Source organism: Fusarium phalaenopsidis (genome assembly GCF_050370095.1).
Source record: "Fusarium phalaenopsidis strain FUZ10S chromosome Unknown contig_32296, whole genome shotgun sequence".
In the NCBI taxonomy this organism is placed as follows: domain Eukaryota; kingdom Fungi; phylum Ascomycota; class Sordariomycetes; order Hypocreales; family Nectriaceae; genus Fusarium; species Fusarium phalaenopsidis.
The window spans coordinates 2,207,269-2,231,347 of NW_028145408.1; the positions used below are offsets into that span (position 1 = coordinate 2,207,269).

At 52.7% G+C, this 24,079-nt stretch overlaps 8 protein-coding genes across 8 annotated transcripts; 3 read left to right on the top strand and 5 right to left on the bottom strand.

The window, feature by feature from the left end:
* Positions 1–1,479: 1,479 nt before the first annotated feature.
* Positions 1,480–2,830, top strand: LRP88_06253 (Gfo/Idh/MocA family protein; the record flags this gene model as incomplete). The annotated part of the gene is made up of 4 exons (XM_083242793.1): positions 1,480–1,503; positions 1,555–1,636; positions 1,702–1,721; positions 1,772–2,830. 4 exons carry the CDS (start codon positions 1,480–1,482, stop codon positions 2,828–2,830), a joined length of 1,185 nt encoding a protein of 394 aa, XP_083101729.1.
* Positions 2,831–3,123: 293 nt separating this feature from the next.
* Positions 3,124–4,631, top strand: LRP88_06254 (tRNA A64-2'-O-ribosylphosphate transferase; the record flags this gene model as incomplete). Its single annotated transcript, XM_083242794.1, has 3 exons — positions 3,124–3,455; positions 3,536–3,570; positions 3,631–4,631. 3 exons carry the CDS (start codon positions 3,124–3,126, stop codon positions 4,629–4,631), a joined length of 1,368 nt encoding a protein of 455 aa, XP_083101730.1.
* A 283-nt stretch (positions 4,632–4,914) lies between these two features.
* Positions 4,915–5,713, bottom strand: LRP88_06255 (HAD-like domain-containing protein; the record flags this gene model as incomplete). Its single annotated transcript, XM_083242795.1, has 2 exons — positions 4,915–5,643; positions 5,705–5,713. The coding sequence occupies 2 exons, from the start codon at positions 5,711–5,713 to the stop codon at positions 4,915–4,917; spliced, it is 738 nt and encodes a 245-aa protein (XP_083101731.1).
* Positions 5,714–7,370: 1,657 nt separating this feature from the next.
* LRP88_06256 (uncharacterized protein) lies at positions 7,371–8,763 on the bottom strand (the record flags this gene model as incomplete). The annotated part of the gene is made up of 3 exons (XM_083242796.1): positions 7,371–7,664; positions 7,719–8,454; positions 8,684–8,763. The coding sequence occupies 3 exons, from the start codon at positions 8,761–8,763 to the stop codon at positions 7,371–7,373; spliced, it is 1,110 nt and encodes a 369-aa protein (XP_083101732.1).
* Positions 8,764–11,231: 2,468 nt separating this feature from the next.
* On the top strand, positions 11,232–14,214 carry LRP88_06257 (uncharacterized protein; the record flags this gene model as incomplete). The annotated part of the gene is made up of 5 exons (XM_083242797.1): positions 11,232–11,333; positions 11,510–11,591; positions 11,639–13,165; positions 13,216–13,481; positions 13,534–14,214. The coding sequence occupies 5 exons, from the start codon at positions 11,232–11,234 to the stop codon at positions 14,212–14,214; spliced, it is 2,658 nt and encodes an 885-aa protein (XP_083101733.1).
* A 626-nt stretch (positions 14,215–14,840) lies between these two features.
* On the bottom strand, positions 14,841–15,571 carry LRP88_06258 (ubiquitin-conjugating enzyme/RWD-like protein; the record flags this gene model as incomplete). Its single annotated transcript, XM_083242798.1, has 2 exons — positions 14,841–15,449; positions 15,506–15,571. 2 exons carry the CDS (start codon positions 15,569–15,571, stop codon positions 14,841–14,843), a joined length of 675 nt encoding a protein of 224 aa, XP_083101734.1.
* Positions 15,572–16,837: 1,266 nt separating this feature from the next.
* LRP88_06259 (cysteine hydrolase family protein) lies at positions 16,838–17,791 on the bottom strand (the record flags this gene model as incomplete). Its single annotated transcript, XM_083242799.1, has 1 exon — positions 16,838–17,791. One exon carries the CDS (start codon positions 17,789–17,791, stop codon positions 16,838–16,840), a length of 954 nt encoding a protein of 317 aa, XP_083101735.1.
* Positions 17,792–18,849: 1,058 nt separating this feature from the next.
* On the bottom strand, positions 18,850–23,936 carry LRP88_06260 (serine/threonine-protein kinase GCN2; the record flags this gene model as incomplete). The annotated part of the gene is made up of 6 exons (XM_083242800.1): positions 18,850–19,572; positions 19,629–20,047; positions 20,095–21,094; positions 21,143–21,481; positions 21,541–23,664; positions 23,727–23,936. 6 exons carry the CDS (start codon positions 23,934–23,936, stop codon positions 18,850–18,852), a joined length of 4,815 nt encoding a protein of 1,604 aa, XP_083101736.1.
* Positions 23,937–24,079: the final 143 nt, after the last annotated feature.

Genomic DNA, 24,079 nt, shown 5'->3' on the forward strand with positions numbered 1-24,079 from the left:
CAGTGTGCGTGGGAGGCAAAGTGCATCATCGAGGCGAGCTGAGTTGAGCCGGAACTAAGGCGGCAAAGTCCCCCTAATGAAGCATGGCCGGAAGAGTAACCGGGCTGGGCGTGTGAATACGAATTAGATGCGTATAAGTTGTGGTGGTGATGTAGAAACGTTTTGGTGTTGATGGGGGGTAGTGGGTTTCCATGGCGTTGGGTGGACGGGGAATTCTCGGCGGCGGCCCCCAAAGATGTTCCACCAGTGAGAGGAGCAAGTTGATACTGTACAGGCGGGAGCAGATGATTCACGGATGGGTGGTTATAGGGGATAAATGGAGTCATGCAAGTGATTTTTGATTGAGAACCACTGTTTATCATGTATTTTCACCTTTCATGTATCTAAAATGACTTGCAAGGGCGTTTAAATGAGATATCATGACTGAACCTTTGAATGCGCCTCACACTGTGAAACCAAATCACCTACTCTTCAATTGGCTATCGGATATTGCCAGGGAATGCGGGGGGGAGCTAGGTACTTCTTTGCCGTGGGGGTGGGGGAGGGGTCAATGTCAACCCCTCCCCCTCATGGGCTCTTTATTCGCTCGCTCCAAATGTTGCATCCTGCGATGATCCTACAACATGCTCTGATGGTTTGGGGGTGGCTCTCTCTCACTCGCTCGCTTTCTCTCACCTTGAACTGTCGATTTCCTTCCCCGACGGATTTCTCACACCTTCGTCGGAATAGCTACCTAGCTCAAGACTTAGGTTCCTGATCCTACTTTCCCCATCTGGTAATCATGACCGTTCCGTGAGCTTCACCCCGTGCTTCACTTTCATACTTCACTCCAACACCTCTGCCTGCTTCTCCACCCCCGACATCTATAGACGTCTATCCGTCTGGGGGGAGGGTTATCACAAGCCATCAAACGACTCGCAAACCACATGATGCCATTCCTTTCCCCATCCCCCGGATCGTCCCAAATCGTAGATTTCCCCTTCCCCCCTTCCCCCCTTCCCCACTCGAAAGCTCTCAAACATGAGCGCATACAACATCAGATTTTACCCGGGGGCCTGCCATCATGACTTCCCCCCCTCCCCCCATAGTTTGAAAGCACTCTCTGCCTCGGGATTGGGGGGGATTTCTCGCCGGGCTCGATTTATCCTCCAATTGACTTGACCCCTCACTTCGGTGGGAACCCCGAACCTGTAATTTGGTGTATATCGGAGACATGAGCGAAACATTCATATTCAACCTCATGTCCAGGTGAATTTCTGTTGATCATTCTTGCTGTGTATCGGAACATCTCCACCTGTTCGCCTAGAACTTTAGTGAATTTTTCACCCGAGTTTGCTACAAGTGCTTGCGAGCTTTTCTTTTTGCTTCTTTTTGCTTGTCGCTTTGCTCTCATCATAGCTTCTGCCCCTCCCCCGCCTGCCCCTCGTCATCGCCAACACCTCTCTTACGATACTTCTCTACACAACCCTCACATTCACCATGGAGCCTCTTAACGTGTTGATGGTGAGTTATACCCCAAAATCCAACCGAATTAACCCGGTCTAACTGTTGTAGATCGGTACCGGCGAGTACACCACCGGCTTTGTCGGCGGCGGCGCCTCTGGCTCAGACAAGAAGGTCGGTGTTGTCGGCCTCAGTCTGTTTGACCTGCGACGTCGCGAAAAGGTCAACAAGCTGGGCATGGTTGGCGTCAATGGCAAGAAGTTCCCTGCCATCCGTATGTTTCCCCCTCAGCAGCTTCATGTCATGATGGCTAACACCCGTAGGCGAGCATCTCCACAAGAACATCACCCAAGTCTACAACAACCTCGACACCTCCTTCGACTCCTTCCCCGACAACAACACCGTAGACCCCGATGCCTACAAGACCGCCATTGACGGCCTTAAGGCTGGTGATGCCATCACCATCTTCACCCCGGACCCTACTCACTACCCCATCGCCCGCTATGCCATTGAGCGCGGCATCCACGTCATGATCACCAAGCCCGCCGTCAAGATCCTCGAGCAGCACCAGGAGCTTGTCGAGCTGGCCCGTGAAAAGGGCGTCTATGTCTACGTCGAGCACCACAAGCGCTTCGACCCCGCCTACGCCGACGCCCGCGCCAAGGCCCAGACCCTTGGCGACTTCAACTACTTCTACAGCTACATGTCCCAGCCCAAGTCGCAGCTCGAGACCTTCAAGGCTTGGGCCGGCAAGGAGTCGGACATCTCCTACTACCTTAACAGCCACCACATTGACATCTGCGACTCCATGGTCCAGGAGCGCGGATACGTCCCCGTGACCGTCACAGCTTCTTCCTCTAAGGGTGTTGCTCTTGACCTGGGCTGCGACCCCGCCACCGAAGACACCATCTCTCTTCTCGTCACCTGGTTGAAGAAGGATGACCCCAGCAAGCGCGCTGTTGGTGTCTACACTGCCTCATGGACGGCACCCCAGAGGGCCGGTGTTCACTCCAACCAGTACTTCCACTACCTTGCCGCCAACGGCGAGATCCGTGTTGACCAGGCCAAGCGCGGCTACGACGTGGCCGACGACTCTGTCGGCCAGCTCATGTGGTACAACCCCTTCTACATGAAGTACGCCCCCGACGAGGACGGCAACTTTGCCGGCCAGACTGGCTACGGCTATATTTCTATGGAGAAGTTTGTCGACGGATGCCGCGCCGTCAACTCTGGCAAGCTCACGCCCACAGACCTGGACAATAAGCCTCTCCCTACCCTCAAGAACACCATCGCTACGACGGCCATTCTCGAGGCTGGCCGGAGGAGCATTGACGAGAAGAGGGAGGTCAAGATTGTGGTTGAGGATGGCAAGTGGAGGCTTGAGTAGGAGGATAAAATACCAGTTGCTATTTACGTATATATCTAGGATGAAGAATGAACAAAAAGTAATGACCAATCTCATACAAAAAGCCGAGAACTGCAATTGATTTCGTGGTGGCTATACTTTGTATTCGTGCTTATCGGTGGATCTCAAGCCACGAACCACGAGCAACTCTGCTCCACCAAAAACTCAGCATCACAACGTCGATATAAGCACCAACACTCCATCCACCGACTTTCCCTCTTATACCCAATTTCATTTGTCTCTATATATCACAAAAACTCAAACTACCGCCCAAAATGCCCGACCCCCTCTTCTCAGACCTCATCCTCCCCCAGCGCGAGCAGCCCTCCATGTCGCAGCTCATGGCCTCTCTCAAGCGCACGACACTCACCATCCACAACCGGCTCACCAGCATCCGCACCGACTCGGAGTTTGTGCGCGAGGTGTCTCTGGCGTACGGAACGAGGCCCCTCGTCGCCAATGAGCGCTGCGGGAGCTGGTATGTCCCGCCGGCGCGCAAGGCGGGGAGTGCGTACTTTAAGAGCACGGATGGGCATGAGAGGGCTTGGAAGTTTAGTACGAGGAGGTTGAATATGCATTTGGTCGAGTTGATTGAGAAGAATGATGGGTAAGTGTATAATTATATCCTACAATTATTGTTTCTAGTTGCTTTGTTCAAGGATTATATACTGACTGTCTTGTCAATAGCATCATTATTGTCGACTCTACCCGTCGTGGCAAACGTGAGTCTATAGTACATCGATATATCCATTTCTTTGAAACTCCATTCTAACTAATCCTAGGTATGCCCGACGCAATCTCCTCTACAATCCCCATCTGGTGCACAGTCCTCAACCTCACCCTCCTCCCCTCCAACCCATCCTCATCCAGGCTGTTCCTCCCCCCTCACCTCCCAGCAACAACCCATGCCCAAATCTCAGCCCTCATCCCAGAGTTTGTAGCCTCTCTCAAGGCCCTCAAACTGGATCTGCCAACATGCCTGACAAAACCCTTGCGTCCTGTATGGGTTACCCCGGACTCTTCTCTCCCAGCTGAGGATGATGCTCTTACTTTCATCTTTGACGATTTTCGTCCCGTTATTTGCTGCACGGCCAGTCGACGTGTAGTGGGTAGTGAGATGGATGAGGGAGGATACATTCAAGGTGCAGCGGACGACACCGAGATGTGGGCACATGGTCTCACAGCACCCTTATTCTGGGAAAACATGGACACCCTCCTCGAAACACCAGAGGCTGAGTTTCCAGATCTCATCACCAGACTCGTCAATGAGCACGCGGCCGGTAAAAAGGACGAGGGAAACCGTGTACAGCTCACACCACGCATTTCTGTCTGTGCCCTTCCCCTTCCCCTCGACGCTCCAACTGATCCCGCCGAGTGCCGCATCGCCCTGACACAGGACATCACACAAAAGGACTCATGGGTCCAGTCCAAGTCGTACATGAAGGCCGGTCTCGGAAAGAGCAAAGCGGCCAGTCGTAATCTCCGCCCTGGCTTGCTAGAAATTTGCAACTTTGCGTCCAACTACCTGGCCGGGTCTGACCAAGGACGCATCGTCATAGCTTGCGATTCAGGCAAGGACTTGTCTGTAGGAGTGGCACTGGCAATCTATTGCTACTTGTTTGACGATGAGGGCAACCTTAGAACCCCAGGGGCCGATGTCTCATTTACAAAGACGCTCATCAAGTCGAGACTGGGCTTCATCATGACAACCTACCCCGCGGCGAACCCCAGTCGGTCTACGCTGCAGAGTGTTAACAGCTTTCTCATGGATTGGCGAAAGTAACTATCACATTAACAATAAGAACAAACACATGCCAACACATGGTGCCCTTAACTCCCCATTCGGTAACTCGGCGTAGCGTTGGCCAATGATAAGCTTCATCTCATAACACCAACCATTCACGTGGAAAGCTTGTGAAACCGAAAACATTTGCTGTTCAACGAGATTGATTAGTCTAAAGTGGGATCTACTGCTTCTCGGCTCTGTGCGCTACATCGCCAACATCTCATGTCATGTCTGGGTATTCCGAAAAGCAGACTGGTGTGAAACTGACTCCTTCTTCCTTCTAAACCTCACCGGCCTCAACCTTCTTCAGGGCAGCAGGGAACTCGGCCCAGTCACGCATGATGATGACGGCGCCGGCGTCCCTCAGGACCTGCTCCATCTCGGCCTGCTTGTCCTCAGCATAAGGACCGACGTAGCCAATCACCTTGATGCCGGCGCGAGTTCCGCTCAGGGTACCGCTCTTGCTGTCCTCAATGGCGACGCACTCCTCGGCCTTCTTGCCAAGCTTCTGCATAGCGTGGAGGTAGATAGCGGGGTCGGGCTTGCTGGTGGGCTTCTCAAGACTTGTGGCAGCAGAGAAGACGACGTCGCCGGGGAAGTACTTGTCCTGTCCAACCTTTTCGATCGAGGCGCGGACACGGCGGAGAGCAGACGAGGAAACAACGGAAAGCTGGTACTTGTTGGAAGCAGCGAGCTTCTCGAGCTGCTCGTCGACGCCAGGGCAAGGTCGGAGGGACTCCTTGAGCTTGGCAATGACAGCATCCTCCTCCTGGAGAACATAGGACTCGAGGTCCTCGGGGGAGATCTCGATGTTGTAGAGTTTTTGGAGCGAAAGGAGCATGCCGCGGAAGTTCTGACCGACGAACTCCTTGATCAGAGTCTCGCCGGTGAAACGGACCTCGAGCTGACGGCCCTCGCAGATCTTGTTGATAAGGCCGGCGCAGGCCTCGAAAGCGAGCTCCTCGGAGAGGACGAGGGTGTTGTCGCAGTCGAACAGGAGAGCGGTGATCTAGCATCATGTCAGCTCAAGTTGAACCACCAGCGCGGGAAATACCCCGACAGAAACGTACCTCAGGCATCTTGGTGGTTTCTAGTAACAAATCTCGGGGACAGGTATAGAACTATTTGGAGACCAAAAGAAAGCAAAGGACAAGCAAGCCGTAAAGGTTGGTGGATGAAAGAAAAGGATGTTAAGCAACTTGCTGAGGTGGGGGGACCTAGTTTTTAAGGACGACAGTAGAGGCCACCTCAATTGAAAACCTGGAGCAACGGGATCCAGGGAAGATGCAGGTGCGACTAATTACGGCGCCTGCTAGAGGCTGGTTTTGGCTTGTACGCGGCAGGAGCGCGGCCAAATGTGACGCTCGGGACTCCATACGTGCCTACCTTGACTCGATGTAAGGCGGGCAGGCGCAGTTTGAGCAGCCTGGGCAGCCACGGTCCAACAAGGAAGCCCCGCGGTAAGGAAGGAAGGATCATGCTTTACAGGATGCATGAACAACTACAGGTTGAGCAACTTAAATAGAGGACAACTACTAGACTCACTCAGAAACTCAAGAGTATTCTGCTCTACCGTGAAACCATAATCACTTCAACCAAGCTCATGCCCATCAACTTTAACATGTGGAAATCAACAAACCCCTCGTGTCAGTCCTTCTCTGCCCCTCCCCCTCCAAGCTTCAGCCAGGCAGTGTCGTCATCGCTGCACTCTTGGAACCCCCCCGCCAACACGCTAAACACCTTAGGCCCGTTTTCATCCATCCCACCGGCCCGCACCAGCGCGAGTTTCCCTGACAGGGGGGGAGGAAACGGTGCAACGGGCTTGGTTCGGTTATGATGTCTTTGATCACTGATTTGTTGTTTGATTTAATTTGCGTCTTTTGTGATACATGCAGGTAAGATTCTCTTGGACCTTGCGCCGCAATGCTCTTTTTGCCCGTTTGTTATCGGCGGGCGTCCGGCCGGGGCGCCGGGGCACATCGGGAATCTCGAACCGATGAGCCGTCCGCCCTTCATGGCCATGCCATGTTGCTGACACCAGGCAACGGTGGGGCGACCAGTGAAATGCCCTCGTCATTGCTCTTCTTCACTTCATTCTCGTTGGTCATGAGGGATTTCATCAGGTTATTTATGCTCGGGGATTTCGGCGTAATGATAAAATCTGGGCGCATCTCTCTCATCATGGTCTGTTATACTACGCCATAAACACATTCATCAACATCTGCTGGGAAAACACGCACAAGATTTAATCTGCCTTGGTATTATAAAAATAGCTAGTAGGTAAGACATCCCTTCTAACACCAAAGACTATATAAAAGCAACCTTTCGATGGATATCAACAAACCCCATGCTGTTAACAGGCTACACCGCCAGCATGCCCTCCATGCCATGCCCTCTTCGAGCAATCAAACTTGGATTCCCTCCTGTCAACAGCCAGCTCATGCTCCCCTGAAATTCTTGGCTCAGTGTTCGTCATTCATTAGGTCCCCAACTCCCCAACGCCGTTTGTGTGTAAAATGATTCCTCCTAGCTGGACTGCGTGTATGTCCAACCTCTACTGCAAGCTGGTTTGCCGTAGTGAGGCCGCCATCTGGGGGCCCCAGGCCGGGGATGTCGTTTCAGATCATTGGCTCTTGTTGCCATGGGACAAATCTGCTTTGTCCCATTGGAATAGCCGGTTGGAATGATCATATGTTCGGCCAGCTTTTAGTCAAGCCCTCCTTCAGCAAAGCGGGTTTACAGGATCTCCTTCAACTTCTCCTTCTGATCCATTGTCAAGGTCGTCGGGAAGTTGATCTTGTACCTGATGACGAAATCTCCCCGCTGGCCAGGCTTCTTGGAGATGGGCATGCCGAGGCTGGGGTATCGCTCTTCGCTGTTGGGGTGGGTAGGGCCGCCCTTTTCGAGGTTCAGTTGCCGACCATCAATGGTCGTCACCTGCCTTCGCCATCCTGTCAATGCCTCCTTAAGATCGAGAGTCACGACGTGGACAATATCGTTGTCTTCGCGCTTGAAAAGAGGGTGTTCTTTCTGCAGGGTTGTTAGTCATATCAAACTTGGTATAGTATGAGGGAGCTTGCTTACCTCTTCGACGATGAAGTGAAGGTCTTGACGGCCACCTTCCACTTGATCACCAACTCCATTAAACTTGATCTTGGAACCCTTCTTCAGGCCTGGCTTGATGGGAACCTCGAGGATTTGGTCCGTCTGTACCCGCTTGCCTGACTCGTCGTATGTCTTGCGCTTGATCTTCATCTTCTTGGTTACGCCATTGAATAGCTCCTCCAGCGACAGAGGCAATGGCCGCTCCACTGTGGTGACTTCGGGGGTTGTGTCTCGGCCGCGCTCACCGAAGCCAGATCTCATGCGGGAGCTGCGACTTCGAGGGCCACCGGCACCAAATGAGGAAAAGCCACCAAAGTCGTCATCATCAACACCAGCGCCATGCATGCCACTACCTCCGCTGCGCATGAACTCGGCGAAAATGTCTTCGGGGTTGCTGAAGCCGAAGCCTCCAGGACCGCCACCGCTGGTGTTGAAATGGAACGTTCGAGTGCCTCCTCCGCTGGGCATGCCACCTTCAAAGTTGAAACCGCTGAATCCTCCAGGCATGCCTCCGGAGGCGAAGGGGTTGCCACCAGCAGCTCCTTCAGGTGGTGCGGTGCCGCCGCGGAGCAGGAATTCGAGGCCGTACTGGTCGTAGACCTTGCGCTTCTCGGGGTCGGAGAGGATCTCGTAGGCTTGCGAGCATTCCTTGAACTTTTCGGCTGCATCGGGGCTGTCCTTGTTCTTGTCGGGGTGCCATTTCAAGGCTGCCTTCCTGTAAAAATGATGGTTAGCCATGGTGCCGAAATATGGCATGATGCGCGACTCGCACGGGTGTAGCTGGGATTGAGCAACAGAGGGGGAAAAAGAGGTGAATCAATTGGGGGTTAAATGAGGGCATTGCGGTGAATCTGCTGACCAGAGACGGGATGCAATGCCGTTGTATATGACGTTGCTGCATTGATGCTGTGCGAATGGCAACAATGACGGTGACGGGTACTTACTTGTAGGCCTTCTTGATCTCATCTTGGGTAGCGTCAGTCTTGACGCTGAGGGTATCGTAAAGCTTCGTCTCCTTGACCATGGTCGCGCGCGTTCAATGTCGTACTTGTTGACAGGATTTGAGGCTCAAGTTGTGCGAGGTGTGGTGGAAGCGTGCGTAACGGATGGGAGAGATGCGAGTATCGTATGTGCGTGCCCGTCTGAAAGTGAGGGGAAGACGGGAAGGGAGTAAAACAGGATTGAGCGCTGCTTCTTGTTGGTCGCCAACCAGCAACAACCAAGCACTGAATGTGTGCTTTCCTTTTTGTATTTGGTTTGCCCTTGGAAAAAGGTGTTCGTCACGAGGAAGAATTGAAGAGAGAGAAAACTAGTCGTGGGCGAAGTTCTAGAAGTGTAGAATTGTGAGTTTACAGAAGATGGATGGAGCGGAGTGGCCAAGCGGCTGAGGGGAGCTTGATATGGATCCGCCGAGAGCGAGTCCAGTGACACTTGCACCGAGGGAGACCACTACGCCATGCTACCGTGACAGCCCGCCTGGGCAGGCCACACCAGTCACTAGAAGCCACCGCTGGAAAATACTGGGGCATGGGACCTTGTGGAAGCTTCCAAGCCTAGGGAATAAAGAACTTGATCTATGGCTGTTGCTGCTCCTGGCCTGGCCGGCCTTGTCGGGTGGGGTGACGTCGATCAACAAATCGAGACGGACAAAGGTCATAGTGTCTGGCACTCGTGCTCGATTCCTTCTCCTCATGTTCCTGCAACTCAAAAGCCATTTCTTTATGTGGGCTTGAAAATACATGAACCCTCCCTCCTATACCGGAAATTAGCTGAAATGAAGCCAAAAGCAAGATTTCCAGCCTCTTTTACCCTTCTTTGTCGGGCTCACTTTGTCGATACCTGACTTGCAAGGATGAGCGGACTATGACGCCGGCGACAGCGGGGGGACAGTGCCCCGGACGCGCGAAAATCCAGTCCGAGCCTGGACCTTCGAGAGCTCTCTCTCGGGAGCCAGCGGGGCTCGAAACTCGGGGAAATGTGCAACTCATCTTGGCCCAAGCAAGTATGTGATCTATCATGAATGCTGAGTCGATGCAAGATAATTTTTGATAATTCAATCGCTCTCTATTTCGACAACACCGCTACTTTGCCGTGTCTCTTACTGTACCTGCTCTGCCGAAGCTACTAGGTATGCAAGGGTGACTTGTAAGTTGCACCCCTGCTCACCCGCCATGCAACTATTCCCGTAGGCCCTAGTTGATGATCGAAGCTTCTAGAACCTTCTACCAAGAGTTCACAACATGGAGTTATCCATTCGTATCAACTATGCGGCGCAGTCTGAGGCTACTGACAAGCGAAAACGGGGCCTATTTGGCTCTATTGTTGAGTCAATAGTACTACCTTGGGAGGATGTTGGGATTTGAACAAAGTGACGTACCTTCGCTTTGAACTGTTGCACCTTAAACCCATGACCCATTCGAGCTAGTCATGTCTTGAATGAGTTCTTATCATATCGCTTTGACCTGGGCGTTCCTGATACGCGGTGACTTAGAAAAGGGCACAGGGGAATTTTGGTTAGGTAGTTATGAGGCGATGCTAACTTGGAATACATTGGCCATGAGAGAGACCCTCCAAGACTGGATGGGAAAGGGTACTGACTTACCTCCCCCAGTTATCAAGCCTGGGGGAATAGCCGTAGATACTAATCGGGATTATCATTCGCAATCGGTAGAATTTGTCTGTGGTTCTTAATTAGAGTCTGGCTTCTTCATGCCTGCCTAGGTAGGTAGGTAGGTAGGTAGTTGACATAAGTGGATCAAGGAAGATACCTCTATTTCCCTCGGTTTGTATCTGTCCAGAATTGGCAACTCATGACAAACGAATACTGGCCGCATGTGTACTTTTGGCGGTGTGCCTCAAGAGTTGCACAATTGCCCGACTTACACATGCTGTAGTTATAGGTTTGAGTATTAAGGAGCGGCCCACGCAGTTCCTATCTGGGTATGTGCCTCTCCTTCAACATCAGACAGACTTCCTGAAAACCCTTTAGTATTCCATATAACGCCATTCCCTTTCATCTACAACACTGAGCAAACTTGAAAGCCTCATTGCATCAGTGCATGCCCATCTCAGCGTGGCCTGCACGTGCGAACGACGCCAAGACCACTTATCTTATCGGGCCGGGAAGGTACGTACCTCCGCATGCACGGGAACCCTCCACTCACTGTCTGGCAGCGCAAGCACCTTCCCAGGTTGAGGAGCAACAGCTCCCTCTGCCCTCATCACTTTGACAAGCTCCATTCCTACACTGGAGTAGGTTGTCGCACCCCCTGCCAACGCCTCGACTGGATTTATTGCATCGTTTTCATCATTCTTGTTCAGCAATCGCGTAGATCTGGTATCCGCTCGACCCCTCAACACCCAGCTCCGCCCGCGCCTTTTCGACAAAGCGTGCTGGCTCCATCGTGGCTCGGGGAGCATCGCATCGTCAGATTGAGCTTGGAAACCCGTCCGTAGGACTCAGCTCCGCGCCTCGCGAGGAAACACGGAATTATGGCTTCCATGGAGCCTTCTGAGGACGAGATCGGCCAGGTCATAGACTTTGCTGGTCTGGACCCCGTCGACGATCGCTTCATGGTTGCACAAGCTCTCAAGGTCAGCAGCTCCAGACAGCCTTCCCCGCAAGACATCCCAGGCAACTGACACGCCCTGTTGGACAGCACAATAATAGAAACGCCGAGACCGTCCTGACCCAGTTCTTCGATAACCCTGACAATGTGCGGAGCTACCCAAGTCCTGTTGATGCCGGAGTCAATGCTCAACCGCTTTAGTTTCGACAAAAGTACCAGACTGCTTGGGACGAGTCTATGTTCGCGGCTGATAGAGATGGCACCGACAACAGCGCTGGCATTTGTTCGTATGCCTCCACCCGAATGTTACTGTTGTAACTGACCCGGTAGCCTTCCACATCGAATCCTCAGACCACGACGTCATTCAGGGCGTAACTCCCCCGCCAGACTCCTACGCGCTCGGCGCTCCTTCGAGGCCTCCTTCACGATCGAATAACCGGTCACCTTTGGGTAGGATGGTGGAATTGACTGCGGCACAAGTGCCCGGTACTACTCTTGCTCATAACGTCTACAACGCGCTGACCAGGACGGCAGGTGTTCCAAATAGCCATGCTCAGGAAGAAGATGATGTGCAACGAGCGCTCCGCGAGTCGGCTCAAGAGGCTGGAATTACACTACCCCAGGACGAGACGGGTGTCACAGAACCTTCGGCCTCTTTACCATATTTTGGACCCGCAGTCCGAAGTGACTATGATCAGAACAGCTGGGCCATGGTTCCTGTAGGGCCCGCCAAGGAGAGCTCACCCAGCGACCCTCTGCCTTCAAAGAGAAAAAGGGCCCCAGGTGCCCCTGCTTTTCTCGTCTTGAGCAATTTCGATTCAGGTGGCCACAAATTAGGCGGGCTTCTTACGATCTTGCACGAAATTCCCATCGCTCGGAATGTGCTCCTCGGACTGGGCACGCATACCTCGTCCTATGGCCATCGTAACGACTGGTGGAAAGGGCAAGAGATCCTATCCCCCGAGGTTCAAGCCAAGATGCTCGAGGAACTACGCTGGGAACACCGGAGCCACAATGAGACCGCCTTCGACGAGGAAGTCCACCGTCTTATGGCCTTTCTGGATGACACGGAACGTGCTTACGGCTCAGCTTCAGTGCTCACAGAGCTTTTCCCTGAAGTTGATAGAGGCATTGAAAGGAAGTTCTATGACCTGATTGATAGCCGACATGGAGACCAGACCCAAGCTATAATGCAACTTGCAGTCCTCGGCAAATTTCATGAAGACGGCGACTCAGATCTGGATGAGGTCAAATTTGGCTTGCTCGACATTGATCTTTCACAGAACGAAGACGGTTGCACCAAGACTCTGTACGAGGCCCTCGATCATATAATGTGGAGCGATGCTCTGGGCTATGATGGCATCCATGCAGGATCCAAGATGGCCTTTTTCAAGGAGACGGGAGAGGTTTTGGCCCTTAACATTGGTGGCGACGGACCCGGCGACTCCATCGAGATACCCCAAGAGCTATACCTGGAGAGGTATCTGCCGACTCGAAAGGATGAGGCCAAGCGCATTCAACGAGCCTGGCGGCAGACGAAGCGAGAAGTGAGGAGAATCGAAACACAGAAAGAGCAGATTTACCGGCTGTGGGACGACTGGGACCACGGAAAATACGACGACAAGCGTGTGTTGCTAAAGAAGGCGACAGAGCAGTGGGAAGAGTATCGCAGCTACCTGGAGGGCCTGGCGCGCTTCCAAGCGATGGAGAATTCGGGACTACAGACGGACAAATACCCTGATTATCGAGCTGCTCCATGCCAGTTGGATGGCGATGCGCAAAAGCAGCATGAGAAGGTTGCCCAAGTGATTGAGTATTCGGAGCAACTTCTCGCGAACCTTGAAATAAGGATGAAGGGTAAGCCCAGTTGGTTCTCATAATGGCGCAGGTTCACTCACACGGCACAGGTCTTGACACAGAATTGGAGCAAATCGTGGGCAAACAAAGAGCCTTGGGCAGGCTTTTGACTGTGCCAGACAAGCCAGGTCGCCCAAAGCCCATGACTTGCAAGAAGTATCTTCTTCGTGGTGTGGCTACAACGTCCAACATTGTCTATGTTTGCAGACGGGGAGAGGCAGACCTCATAGAGTTGGATGATGAAGCCAAGAAACCATCGGATCAGTGGTGGAGGATGGCATATACCCCTGGCGAGGAACAGCCAGTCAAGGTGGAGGTAGGAGAGCGGAGAGTTGTAATGCGCAGGGACTGTACTAACGAATCAACAGAAAATCGAGATCGAGCGAGTGTTCCGTGACATGTGGCAGGAGACCAAGACCCCCCTACTGGTCTATGCAACAGATGAAGCCCTCGACACGCCAAAGAGTCCCCTACCAAGCCAGCTGGAACGATTCGTCAAAGCGGAGAATAAGACCTTTCACCAGGAACTGAATCAAGAGCGGAACGAGACGAGTGAGACGAAACGAGCGACATTTGTGGACCCTATTTCACCATCTAAGAGAAAGCACCGATCCGACAGTGTATGTTCCATGGACAGCAACCGAGCCTCGCTGGGTAGCGACGACAGGAACGGCTTCGACAACCCATTCGAAGACCAGGACGACGCTATCGGCACTGAAATGACCGAATTTGGAAACCCACCCGACCACGCCCACAGCTTTGACGCATCCCAGGACACTCTTCCTGCACTGATCCCCCAACCTGCATCAGCTCTGGAGCTCCTTACAGAGGCAGCATCAGCCACAATGACGCCAAGTACGGTTGGAGCCGACCGGGTGGAGAGCTCGCCGGCGAAGAGTCCACCGGCGGTGACGGAAGAGTCTCGTGCTCCGGAGATGCAGGAACGGGCACGACCCCCGGCTTTCATGACCCAGCCGGCCAATTCTTCGGCGCCAACAGCCAAGAAGGAAAACGGCGACCTCATGGATATGGAGATTCCGGAACACTAAGGACACTCGGTTGGATGAACCGGTTTGGAGACGGGCAAGTGTTGCATGGCGTGCTTTTCTTATATTGCTTTGGGCATGGCTGCATGAGCGCGTTGGGAACAATTGTCGGAGCAATTGCATCAAGATTCATTCAGCATCCGATGGATGTTATGCATGTATGGAGTTTCGCTGTGGTTCTGTTGATAGAGACAGTGAGGATTGGCGGTTTAACCTGATGGTTGGTATCTTTTTCCGGGGATTGGTCGTTTGTTACATGGGGACATAGCTATTGTGTATCACGTTTAGGCCTATGCCTTGGACGAATCATGATGGCTAGTCACTTCAGGCCGCACGATAGAGATAACCTGAAGTAACCTCCTTCTCTCGGTCTATTGGGGGAAATGACTCATGATATACACACCGTTGCTCCTCTCGAAAAGTAGTAAAAAACAAAAGGACGGCCAGTTTGTCCCGCTCCGACCCCCCGCCAATGCCAATACCAATGCCAATGCCTTCGGGACTGGTCCTGGCCGGGACAGCCCACTTCTTAGAACGCCCAAACAAAAATCAACTCGCTATGCCGGTCGTACCAAAGGTGAATAGACGTAAAACGTAGAAATCGGGTCATCAACGACGACCTCGACCGACTACTTGTGGTCCTTGACGTCATCTTCATCCTCATCATCCTCGTCAAAGTCGTCCATGTCCTCATCGCTATCGCTGCCGCCAAAGTCCTCCTCTTCGTCTGTCATGTTCCAGAAATCGGCGTCGTCGTCGACGGGCTTCTGTGGTGCCGGGGCGAGCTCGGAGGGGGTGGGCATTCTAGATCCTTCGGGGATGTCCTTCTGGGACTTGGCCACGATCTCCTTGGCCCTGGCGTTGTACTCGCTTCGATGGTCGCGGTAGAGGACGCTAGCATCAACGTTTGCGGGAGAGTTGATCTCGGGGTCGTCGAGGAGGAGGAGAACGGAGCGGAGGACTGACTCGACGCCGTGGAGAACGTTCCACCGCTCGTTGGCCAGCTCGCCCGACTGCTCGTCCTCACCGGGTTTATGCAGGATCGAGATGCAGAGGTTGCCGTCCGAGTAGACGTTGGCGTGGCAGATGTTCCTAGTCAGGAACTTGAAGGTGGGAGGCTGGTAGGGGTATTCCTTGGGGAATCGCATCTCGGCCTTTAGGTAGGCGCCGTGCCAGACGCTGTCGGGGTTGACGACCCAGAGGCCGAGCCTCCAGTGGAAGAGGTTTGTGTCATCGGTCTGTTAAAGTAAAGGTCAGGTGGCGTTTGTTATATACGGCTGCGAAGGTTGCGTACCTCGATATTAACCCACTTCTCCTTCTGGAGGGGTTGGAGTTCCTGCATGAGCCGCTTCTGTGCCATGATGAAAGAGTGTGTCTGCGATTCTCGCGGAACGGCGATAGGAAATGCGGAGGTGTCTTTGAAAGTGATTGTGTGTCTCTAGAACGAGAAACTCGTGTGGTGGGAAATGTGTGTTTGTTCCAAGTAGAGTCCGGCGCCAACGACGTTCGGTCAGGCTCAAGTCAGGCGAGCGGCGGCAAACTGCGGAAAGGGCGGTCGAGGGTGTGGGCGTCTGCGGCTTCGGCGATTGGCGTGAGCAGGCGAGAGAGTACGTGTTTTTTTTCTCGCTCGGCAAGGGAGAAGGGAAGGGAAGCGAGAGTGTCTCGTGTGCTTCTGGGATTCGTTCTCGCGGTGTCGCTCGTCAAGGACAAAAGGTCTGGGAAGGCGTTTGCGAGAGCCGGAGAGAGGCGCGATCAGTGGGTGCGTGAAGGGAAGATGGGTTGGGGGATCTAGCGCTGATGACTTATGAGAGACGGTGGGAGGAGGGGGGAACGTTAGGATCGTTTCCTTCCTAATGTGGCAATTTCGCAAAAGAGTTGAATAGAGGGTTGGGTATGAATAGCGGGGGAAATAGCAGTTTAAGAGAAAAGGGAAATCATGAATGAATTAAACAAAACGGGCTCAGTCATGAACAATAAGAAGAGTCACTTCGGCCTGGCCGCCGCAGCCTGGAACCGGGACCGGGGGCGCGGGCGCCTGGTGAAGGAATCCACAATGGTCAATAACCCAGGAAGGTACCCGGCCGGTTTGACGGTACAATCGGCACCTGCCCACTTTTTACCCGTTTCTTGCCTGAACTATTCAGGTTCCTTCCAACATTAGTTCTTACTCCATTCCCACCAAGTATCACACTGTTGCCTCCCTTTCCCCCTCGCTTTCCCCCTCGCTCGTGCCTTCTCTGGTGACTGACGTCGGACCCGTGGTCCCTTGACCCACCCGGCTGGACCGGCTCCACCGACGATATACGTACCTGCCGAGCACACAAACGCCCCCGAGACTCGGAGGCGCGGGGGAGAGGAATCTCGTTATTGCGGAACGTGGTTTAAACTTTTGCCCCCCTTGAAACTCTCAAGTTCTAGAAGGACGCCTTTGTGCCTGATCGTCGTGCCACAGTGTGTAAACTCAGGGGGATGTCCGAGAGAAAAGGGGGGGAGGTTCTCATTCAAAATCATGACCAAGTATTGACTGATCATGATGGGGTAAGCTATGGTATTATCTGTAACCCCATTACTCCCGCCTCCTAGCCTGAAACACTCCTGTGTTAGTATCATGGGTGTTTCAATGCAATCATGCCTCGACATGGGCCCCCCGGTACGTCAAAGCTTGATCGATAAAGGGATCACCAAGCTCTGGTTCAGTCTGCATGGAGTGGACGCCATTAACAAACTCCCCGGGCGTCAAAACAAACCCCCAGTCACGTCCACACCTCTTCTCAGGCCCCTCACCTGTATCTTCCTCATCGCTCAGCCAGAGACAGTCCCAGCCCTTGTTGCTGGCATCTCGGATAGACTCCTCCAGGCCCCGGTGGGTGTTGACTCCCGCAAATAGTAGCGTCGTGATGCCCAGGACGGCCAGGTGCTCCTCGATGCCGGTGCCTCCCCAGAACCCGGATGGTCGCTTCTTGGTGATGGTCTTGTCCTTTTCCAGGGACATTCTTGTTAGTGTCGGGTAGAGGGCCGTGTTCCATTGGTCCCGCATCATGACCTTTCCGGCCTCGATCGACGTGTGATCGCAGCCACTGATGATGAGCTTCGGCGATCCAATGTCTTCACCGAGCTCTCCAAGGTATTTCGGTTCGTTAGGGTTGTCGTCAATGTTGTTGTCAAAAGAGAACAATAGGGTCATGGCCGGGGGTATGTCGTCGAGGTCCGTCTCATCCAAGCCCCATCCGACCCACAGGATGGGAATATCAGCTCTTCGGCAGGCTGGGATGATTTGTTCCTCAAGTCTGATTGCCATCATTTGGCCTGGACCGTCGTAGGGGCGACCCAGAAGAGGTGACAGGAAGTAGTTTTGCATGTCCACCACGACGAGAGCTGTCTTGGTTGGATCGATGGCAACCTGTTCGGTACTGGTTGTTAGTGAGATTCGTGGATAGACAGGCGGAGATGAAGGTTCGTCAGGATGGGTAAGATCAAATCCTGACTCTTGGGACCAGAGCCAGAAGTTGTTCTTCCCACCGATAACCTTTGTCTTGTCATCTGTCATGGTGGCGGTCGGGGTGGTAGGGATGGATGACATTGTGGGTAGATAGGGTGAGAGCGCTCGTCTTGGGAGAGGGATAGAAAGTGTGTTGTTAATGAAATACTAGTTCCTGAGGAGAGACGAGAGGGATATGGGGATTTTATGCCTGAGTTTGAGTTGACTCACAGGGCCATAGGACAAGTTGTAAGTTGCTGATCTATAGGTTATATACTTGAATCACAATTATCGGTTGAACCTGAATATCGTCCTTCTCGTAGAAAAACCAAAGTTGGCCGTGATCGAGCTCTTTCTCGGCAGGATGGTGAATCTGCTGCTAACAGCCTGGCATTTCTGGAGCTCATACTTCAACTGACTGTCCGTATCTCCCCTGTCATCCCAACAAGGTAGCCGAAGGTGAGTGATGCGAACTGACGTTGATCGTCTGCTACAGAGTTCTGACAAGCGTAGGTTCTTATAGGATAAGTAAATCATCTGGCATTCTAGAAGGTACTCGGTTTGAGCTAATTTGCTACGATGGTGGAATAAAACGAAGCAGTTCGCGTGTTAGAGAAAGCAGAAGTACCAAGTAAAAATTGGATCAATTGGCAAAATAATAGAGATGTCATAAGATGTATGCAGTTTACGTCAAGCCTACGTTACGTCTACGTTGCTACGTCTACGTCACGCCTGCCTACTCATCTACATAACTATCCATGGGGAATGTGGGAGTCGAACCTCAAACACACTGGTGCTAAGGTTCGGGAAGACTCAGGAGCTTCGCCCTTGCCAAGTCCGTCACTGTCTTCCGACAATAGAGAAGGGATTAAACTGAATTATATTACCTTGACCGTGTTGGTGCTGAATGGAAGTGTAAAGCTTGTCGGCGTTTGAGTGTTGATTCTGTTGAGGTTGCTGAGGGGATATATCCTCCCCTCTAAACCTTGTGTCCCACGGAAAGAAATAGAACCAAAATCAGAGTTGAGTTGTTATCGTATGCAAAGGTATCTGGCCAGACAAACCTCCCCTATCTACAACGCAAAGCAAAGCAACATCTACAAACAGCATATCACACTAACAAATCCATCTATCCACATCCAACCTCCACTTGATGAACATCAGTTGCCCAAATCATAGTAGATGCAGTTGCCAGACCGAAAGTTGTACAAGAACGAGTGTCTCGTACAGTTCTTCTTCTCAAACTTATACCGCCATGTGTCCAGCTGGTCGTGGATCTCGCGTATGTACTTCTTCTCCGACGTCGTCACCGCGTGCTCGACTTGCCGCCAGCTCTCGGGCTCAGAGAGGCACGTCTCGCGGATCAGGTCCATGACTTGGTCTGTCGTCTCAATCGCGAGGATTGGTCCGTCGAGGAACGATCGAACTACGCTGCTGGCGCTGACTTGGGCTTGTTCCACTACCGTTCTACGGTTGAACTTCTTGCTCCGTGTCTGGGCCACGAGTACTCGAACCTCCTGCTCCGGATCCTTGTCGCCCGAGCCGCTGGGTTCGGCTTGAGAACTGTTGCCTCGAAGCTTCACCACAGACCTCGCGTCGCGTTCTCGAATCTCGCCTCGGAGCCAAGATAGCAGCTGTGTTGACGGAATATCGACGTCTGGTGCGTCCTTTCTGCCCATGCTCTTGATCTTCAGGATGGAGTCCTGCTTGATAATGATGATCCACGAGTACACCTCGTCGCGGTGCTTCGACAGCAATTCGTCAGGAGATCTCGCGTCCTTGGCCATTTCCGCGCTGATATCGTGAGCCCAGAGCATTTGAAGAAGTTCGACACCAGATGATCTGAGCAGAGCAGCGTCAAAACTGGCAACCAAAACGTCACACTGCGCCCCGTGTTAGAAAGCCATGTCGAAAAACGCAAAACCAGAGATGGACTCACCCTTCGCGTATTAAACATGCCGTTTCCTTCCTCCTCCCCCTTCTTGAGGAACGGTCGTCCGCTGACTTTGGAAACTCTTGCCAAGCGCTCCCATGCCAAGCTAAATCCAACCGCGTGCCTCTCGCCAAACTGGCCGCCGATTCTGGGTCGATGTTCTTTGATAAGCTGGTCATATCTCCCACCAGCTGCAAAGACGTCCTTGGTCTTCTTGTCGTAGAGGCACGAGAAGAGGATGCCACCCGTGTAGAAGCCCTCCTTCAAGCTGTTAAGGGGGTTGATGTAGACCTTGGTCCCGACCCCTAGGCGTTTGCAGTACTCAATGACTTCCTTCAGATGCGCAATCGTGGGCGAGGCCCGCTGGTACATGTCACTACCTTCAAAGAGGGTCTTGAGTTTGGAAAACGTCTTGTTTGGCGTGTCTAGACAACGTTAGTGATGCACATCTCGGTTGTGCCCTACGACTTACCCCTGAAATCGAATCGTTGTAATTCGTCGACACTCGTCGCTGATACACCCACAGCCGCTGACCGCAGCTCGATCCTAATCTTCTGCCAGGTATAGTTGTGAATGTTCAACTTGCTCAGAACGTCTGCAGTTGCGCGTCTGCACGCTGGTTCAATACCGCAATGTTCGAAAATAAGCTGCAAAAGATCAGAGTGTCCTAGGTGGAAGCACATGACCGTCGAAGACAGGGAAGGGAATGTATGAATGATCTCGTCAATCACTTTTAGAACCTCAGCCTCCTTCATTGCCAGGTCCAGTGCGTCAGTCGTAACAATGTCAAAGTCGACTTCGCCAAACATCAGGGGCTGGCCCGTGTCTTGCTTGTCACGGAAAACGTTGCCAAAGGTAAAGGTCCTTTGCAACACGGGGCCGGTAGCTTGCTTGGCCATCATTCGTGCATTGCCCATCGTGAGATCGTATGGAAGCTGAAGCACGTTTCCGTTGGCATCCAAAAGCTGCACGGCATTGTCTCCGTAATGAGACGAGCGAGGATATATGACTCCCCTGGGGCATTCCAGCGCGCCATGACGGCGGAAGATGCTGATGAGAGACTTCTTGACGATCCCTTGATTGAGCAACTCCTGTGGACTTGGGCCTGCAGAGAACATATCCCAGGCATAGTTCTTTGTAGGTTCCATGGGTTTCGCAAACAAGGTTGAAAGCATCTTGCGATAGTATGGCGAGCTGGGGTCGGCAAGTCCAGCAAGGGTGCGTCTGATAGTCTCACTCTCCATTTGAACCGGCAGTTTACCGCTCTTGAGGAGGTCAGCACTTGAAGGTCTCTCCTTGGGGTTGTGATTGACAAGAGAGAGCACAATTTCAGTCTGAACCTTGTCTGCCGGCTTGAAATCAGATGGCAAAACCGGCTTGACTCGTCGAAGTTGACCGAGCACATCGGCCTTTTGCATGCCCATCATGGGAATGTAGCACATCTCGAAGAAGATGATGCCCAAAGAGTACATCTGCTAGTGATTAGTCCAGCAATACACAAATTTGACCACTCCACTTACATCAACTTTTGTGCTGTACATTCCATTCACAGTTGACTTGATTTCGGGCGCAGAGTAGTAGGCAGTGCCAATACTCCTTGTCATATCATCCGTCTCAAGGGTGTTGGCAGCCACCTTGTCCACCGAGAACTGTCCACTGGTGGCAAGTCCAAAGTCGCCAATTTTGACATTGTCGATACCGTCAGAGCCACTGCTGATGAAGATGTTCTCTGGCTTCAAGTCACGGTGGACGATGCTGAGTCCGTGAATATGGGCCAGACCTTCCAAGACCTGACGGAAGAGGCGCCAGATCTCGGTTGTGTTCTTATACAAGTTTCTCGCAATGAGATCTCTAAGGGTCTAACGGTTTTGGTGAGCAAGTCTGTTGATCTAGGTGAGAGAGGGAAGTTGAGGCATACCCGTTTTTCACAGTACTCCATCGAGATGTATAGAATTGTTCGATACGATCGCTGATACCGAGCACGCCGTAACATTGCGGCGTTTCTCTCCTTGTCAGGCGAAAGAACACGACCGACAGCCACATCGCTGTCAGAATAATCTTCGTCGTCGTCCTCATCGTCGTCCTCATCATCATCAGAGTCGTCGGAGTCATCGAAACCAAAGTCCACATTAGCATTCGAGGACATGAAATCGAGGCCTCCAGTGCTAGTAGCAAACTGGATGTCAATTCCAGCTGACCCAGTCCCTCGGGTATCTTCCGTAAAGTAACCCGTCGACGTATCGTCCTCGGTGTCTGTTTGGTCTGGGATCTCTTCTACCCAGGTGTTGTAGTATCGAACAACAGCGGGATGACTGAGCTGAGAGAGCAGTCGAACCTCCTTCAAGATTTCTGTCAGACTGGCCTGCGAGCGCTGCGTGATCTTCTTGATGGCATAAATCTGACCATCAAGCTTCTTCCTTGCTTTGACCACCTCACCAAAGCCGCCCTTTCCGAGCCGGCCTTCTTCAACAAAGTCTTCAGTGTATCTGGACAAGGCAGGACCTCGGGTGGTAGAGTCACGCCTCAGTCTCGCAGGAATCACTTGCAATGATGATATGGAAGGGCTGCTCGATAGCATCGCGGCCGTGTCGTCAAAGAGGACTGGCGCATCAGTAGCCAAGAACTCACTGGATCCAAGCTCAAAAGCTCGTGGCCTCTTTTGCTTGTCCTCTTTGAAGAATCTGCTGACCAACTCATGCAAGGAATGCGACAGAGTAAGTGATTCCATCAGATTCTTGGGCGACGAGTAGGTCCGCAGCACATCAAGACCAAAAATCATCTGAACAAAGACAACACCGAAGTCCCAAATATCAGTCTTGTATGTATACTGAGGTTTGGATGCTGCAGCAACTTCAGGCGGCAGCCAGTAAGCAGATTTGGCAGTAGTCATGCCTGGGGGACCCGGCTTGTGCGAGCTGATGGCGTGGATCTCCCTTTGATACCACGAGTCGGAGATCTTGGGAACAATTTCACCTGTGGACTCTCGGAACAGCAGGATGTTCCCTGCATGAATATCTTGATGGGCAATGTTCTTGTTGTGAAGAAAGTTGAGCGCATCTAGCAAGTCACGCGTCCAAGACCGCACTTTGCCAATCTCAATCTGCCCAGCAAGTTCCAAGAGCTCCTCCAGGGGACCCTTTTCCGCCAGCGGTGTCAAGACGCTTACGGTCCATGCATTTGGGACGGTCGGGTCAGTGGCGATTCCACTCTGGACCTTGAAGTCCAGGACCTCGACGAGGTGGCGGTGATGAACTCGCTTTACCGTCTTGAGGTCCTGAAGACGCGACTCGAGACTCTGCAGCTGCACCTTGAACTCCTTGGAGTCCTTACTACTAGTGCGCAAAACAGCTTCCTTGAGTGCCATCGTCTGGCTGCCCTGGCCGTTAGCAAGGACAGGCCTGACCGTATAGACAACCGAGACAGGGCCCTGTCGGGGGTCGCATTTGCTAGCAACAGCCTTGAAAGTGAGAATGTTCCCCGACTTGTCCGTCGTATTGCAATATTGGTCGAACTCGATAAGCTCTTCCGTCTCAGTGCTCGAGGTGGGCTGCTGGGGAGTCTTGCCGTTGGGGCGACGCTTCGACTCCTTGGCCTTTTGTCGTTGGCGATCAATCTGCTGCTGGAGCATCTCGGCCATGACACGCTCTTCTTCTTTTGTTTCCTCCATCTTCTTGCGATCGTCTTCCTCCTTCTTAGCTTGCGCTAGCTTCGCCATCGAGGCCTCGTGTCGTTCTCGTTCCTCCTCGAGGGACGGCAAGTGTTTGCCATCTGCCTTTGCCTGGGCGGCATCTTCGAGGATATCCCGAACTCCTTCGACAATCTGGTCGATCATCTCCTGTTGATCCTGCGCAAAGATCTTTGGCTGCGTCTCGAGGAACTTTTGGATCTTGAACTGGGTGACTTCCTTAAGGTCATACTCCTTCAAGGTGATCAACGGGGGAGACTTCGGGTACGTCGCAGTCATGACAAAGCCGAGAGTGACGGCAAAGTCTTCGTCTCTCGAAGCTTTTATTCGTATATCAAAAGCAGGGTCTGTTGTTCTCTACGTACTATGAGCTTCGACTATCGGAGCAGGCTGATGGAGGGGACGGCATGTGACTCTACCTTCCAAGCACTGTGAGTTCCCGAGTGCATGACAAAGTCTTCGCCATAGATGGCCTCGAGGGCGAGGAGCTCATTCTGCTGTAGTTCTTCATATTCAATCTTGTTGGTGGCCTCCGGGCTCGCGGCGGGCTGGAGGCCCGGAAAGCTTGACTCATCGTTGTTCTTGCTAAGGTTCAAGGGCGACTTCCATACCCCTGATTGCCACGCCATGGTTGCTCAGGATCCAGAGAAGTGTCACAGCAAAAGCTGCGACGCTACAGGGAAGAAGCCATGGCGGCACAGAATGTCGAGAAAATAATAATAAAAAGGTCGGTTGAAGGAGTCATCCAGCAAATGGATGACAGGTGAAGAAA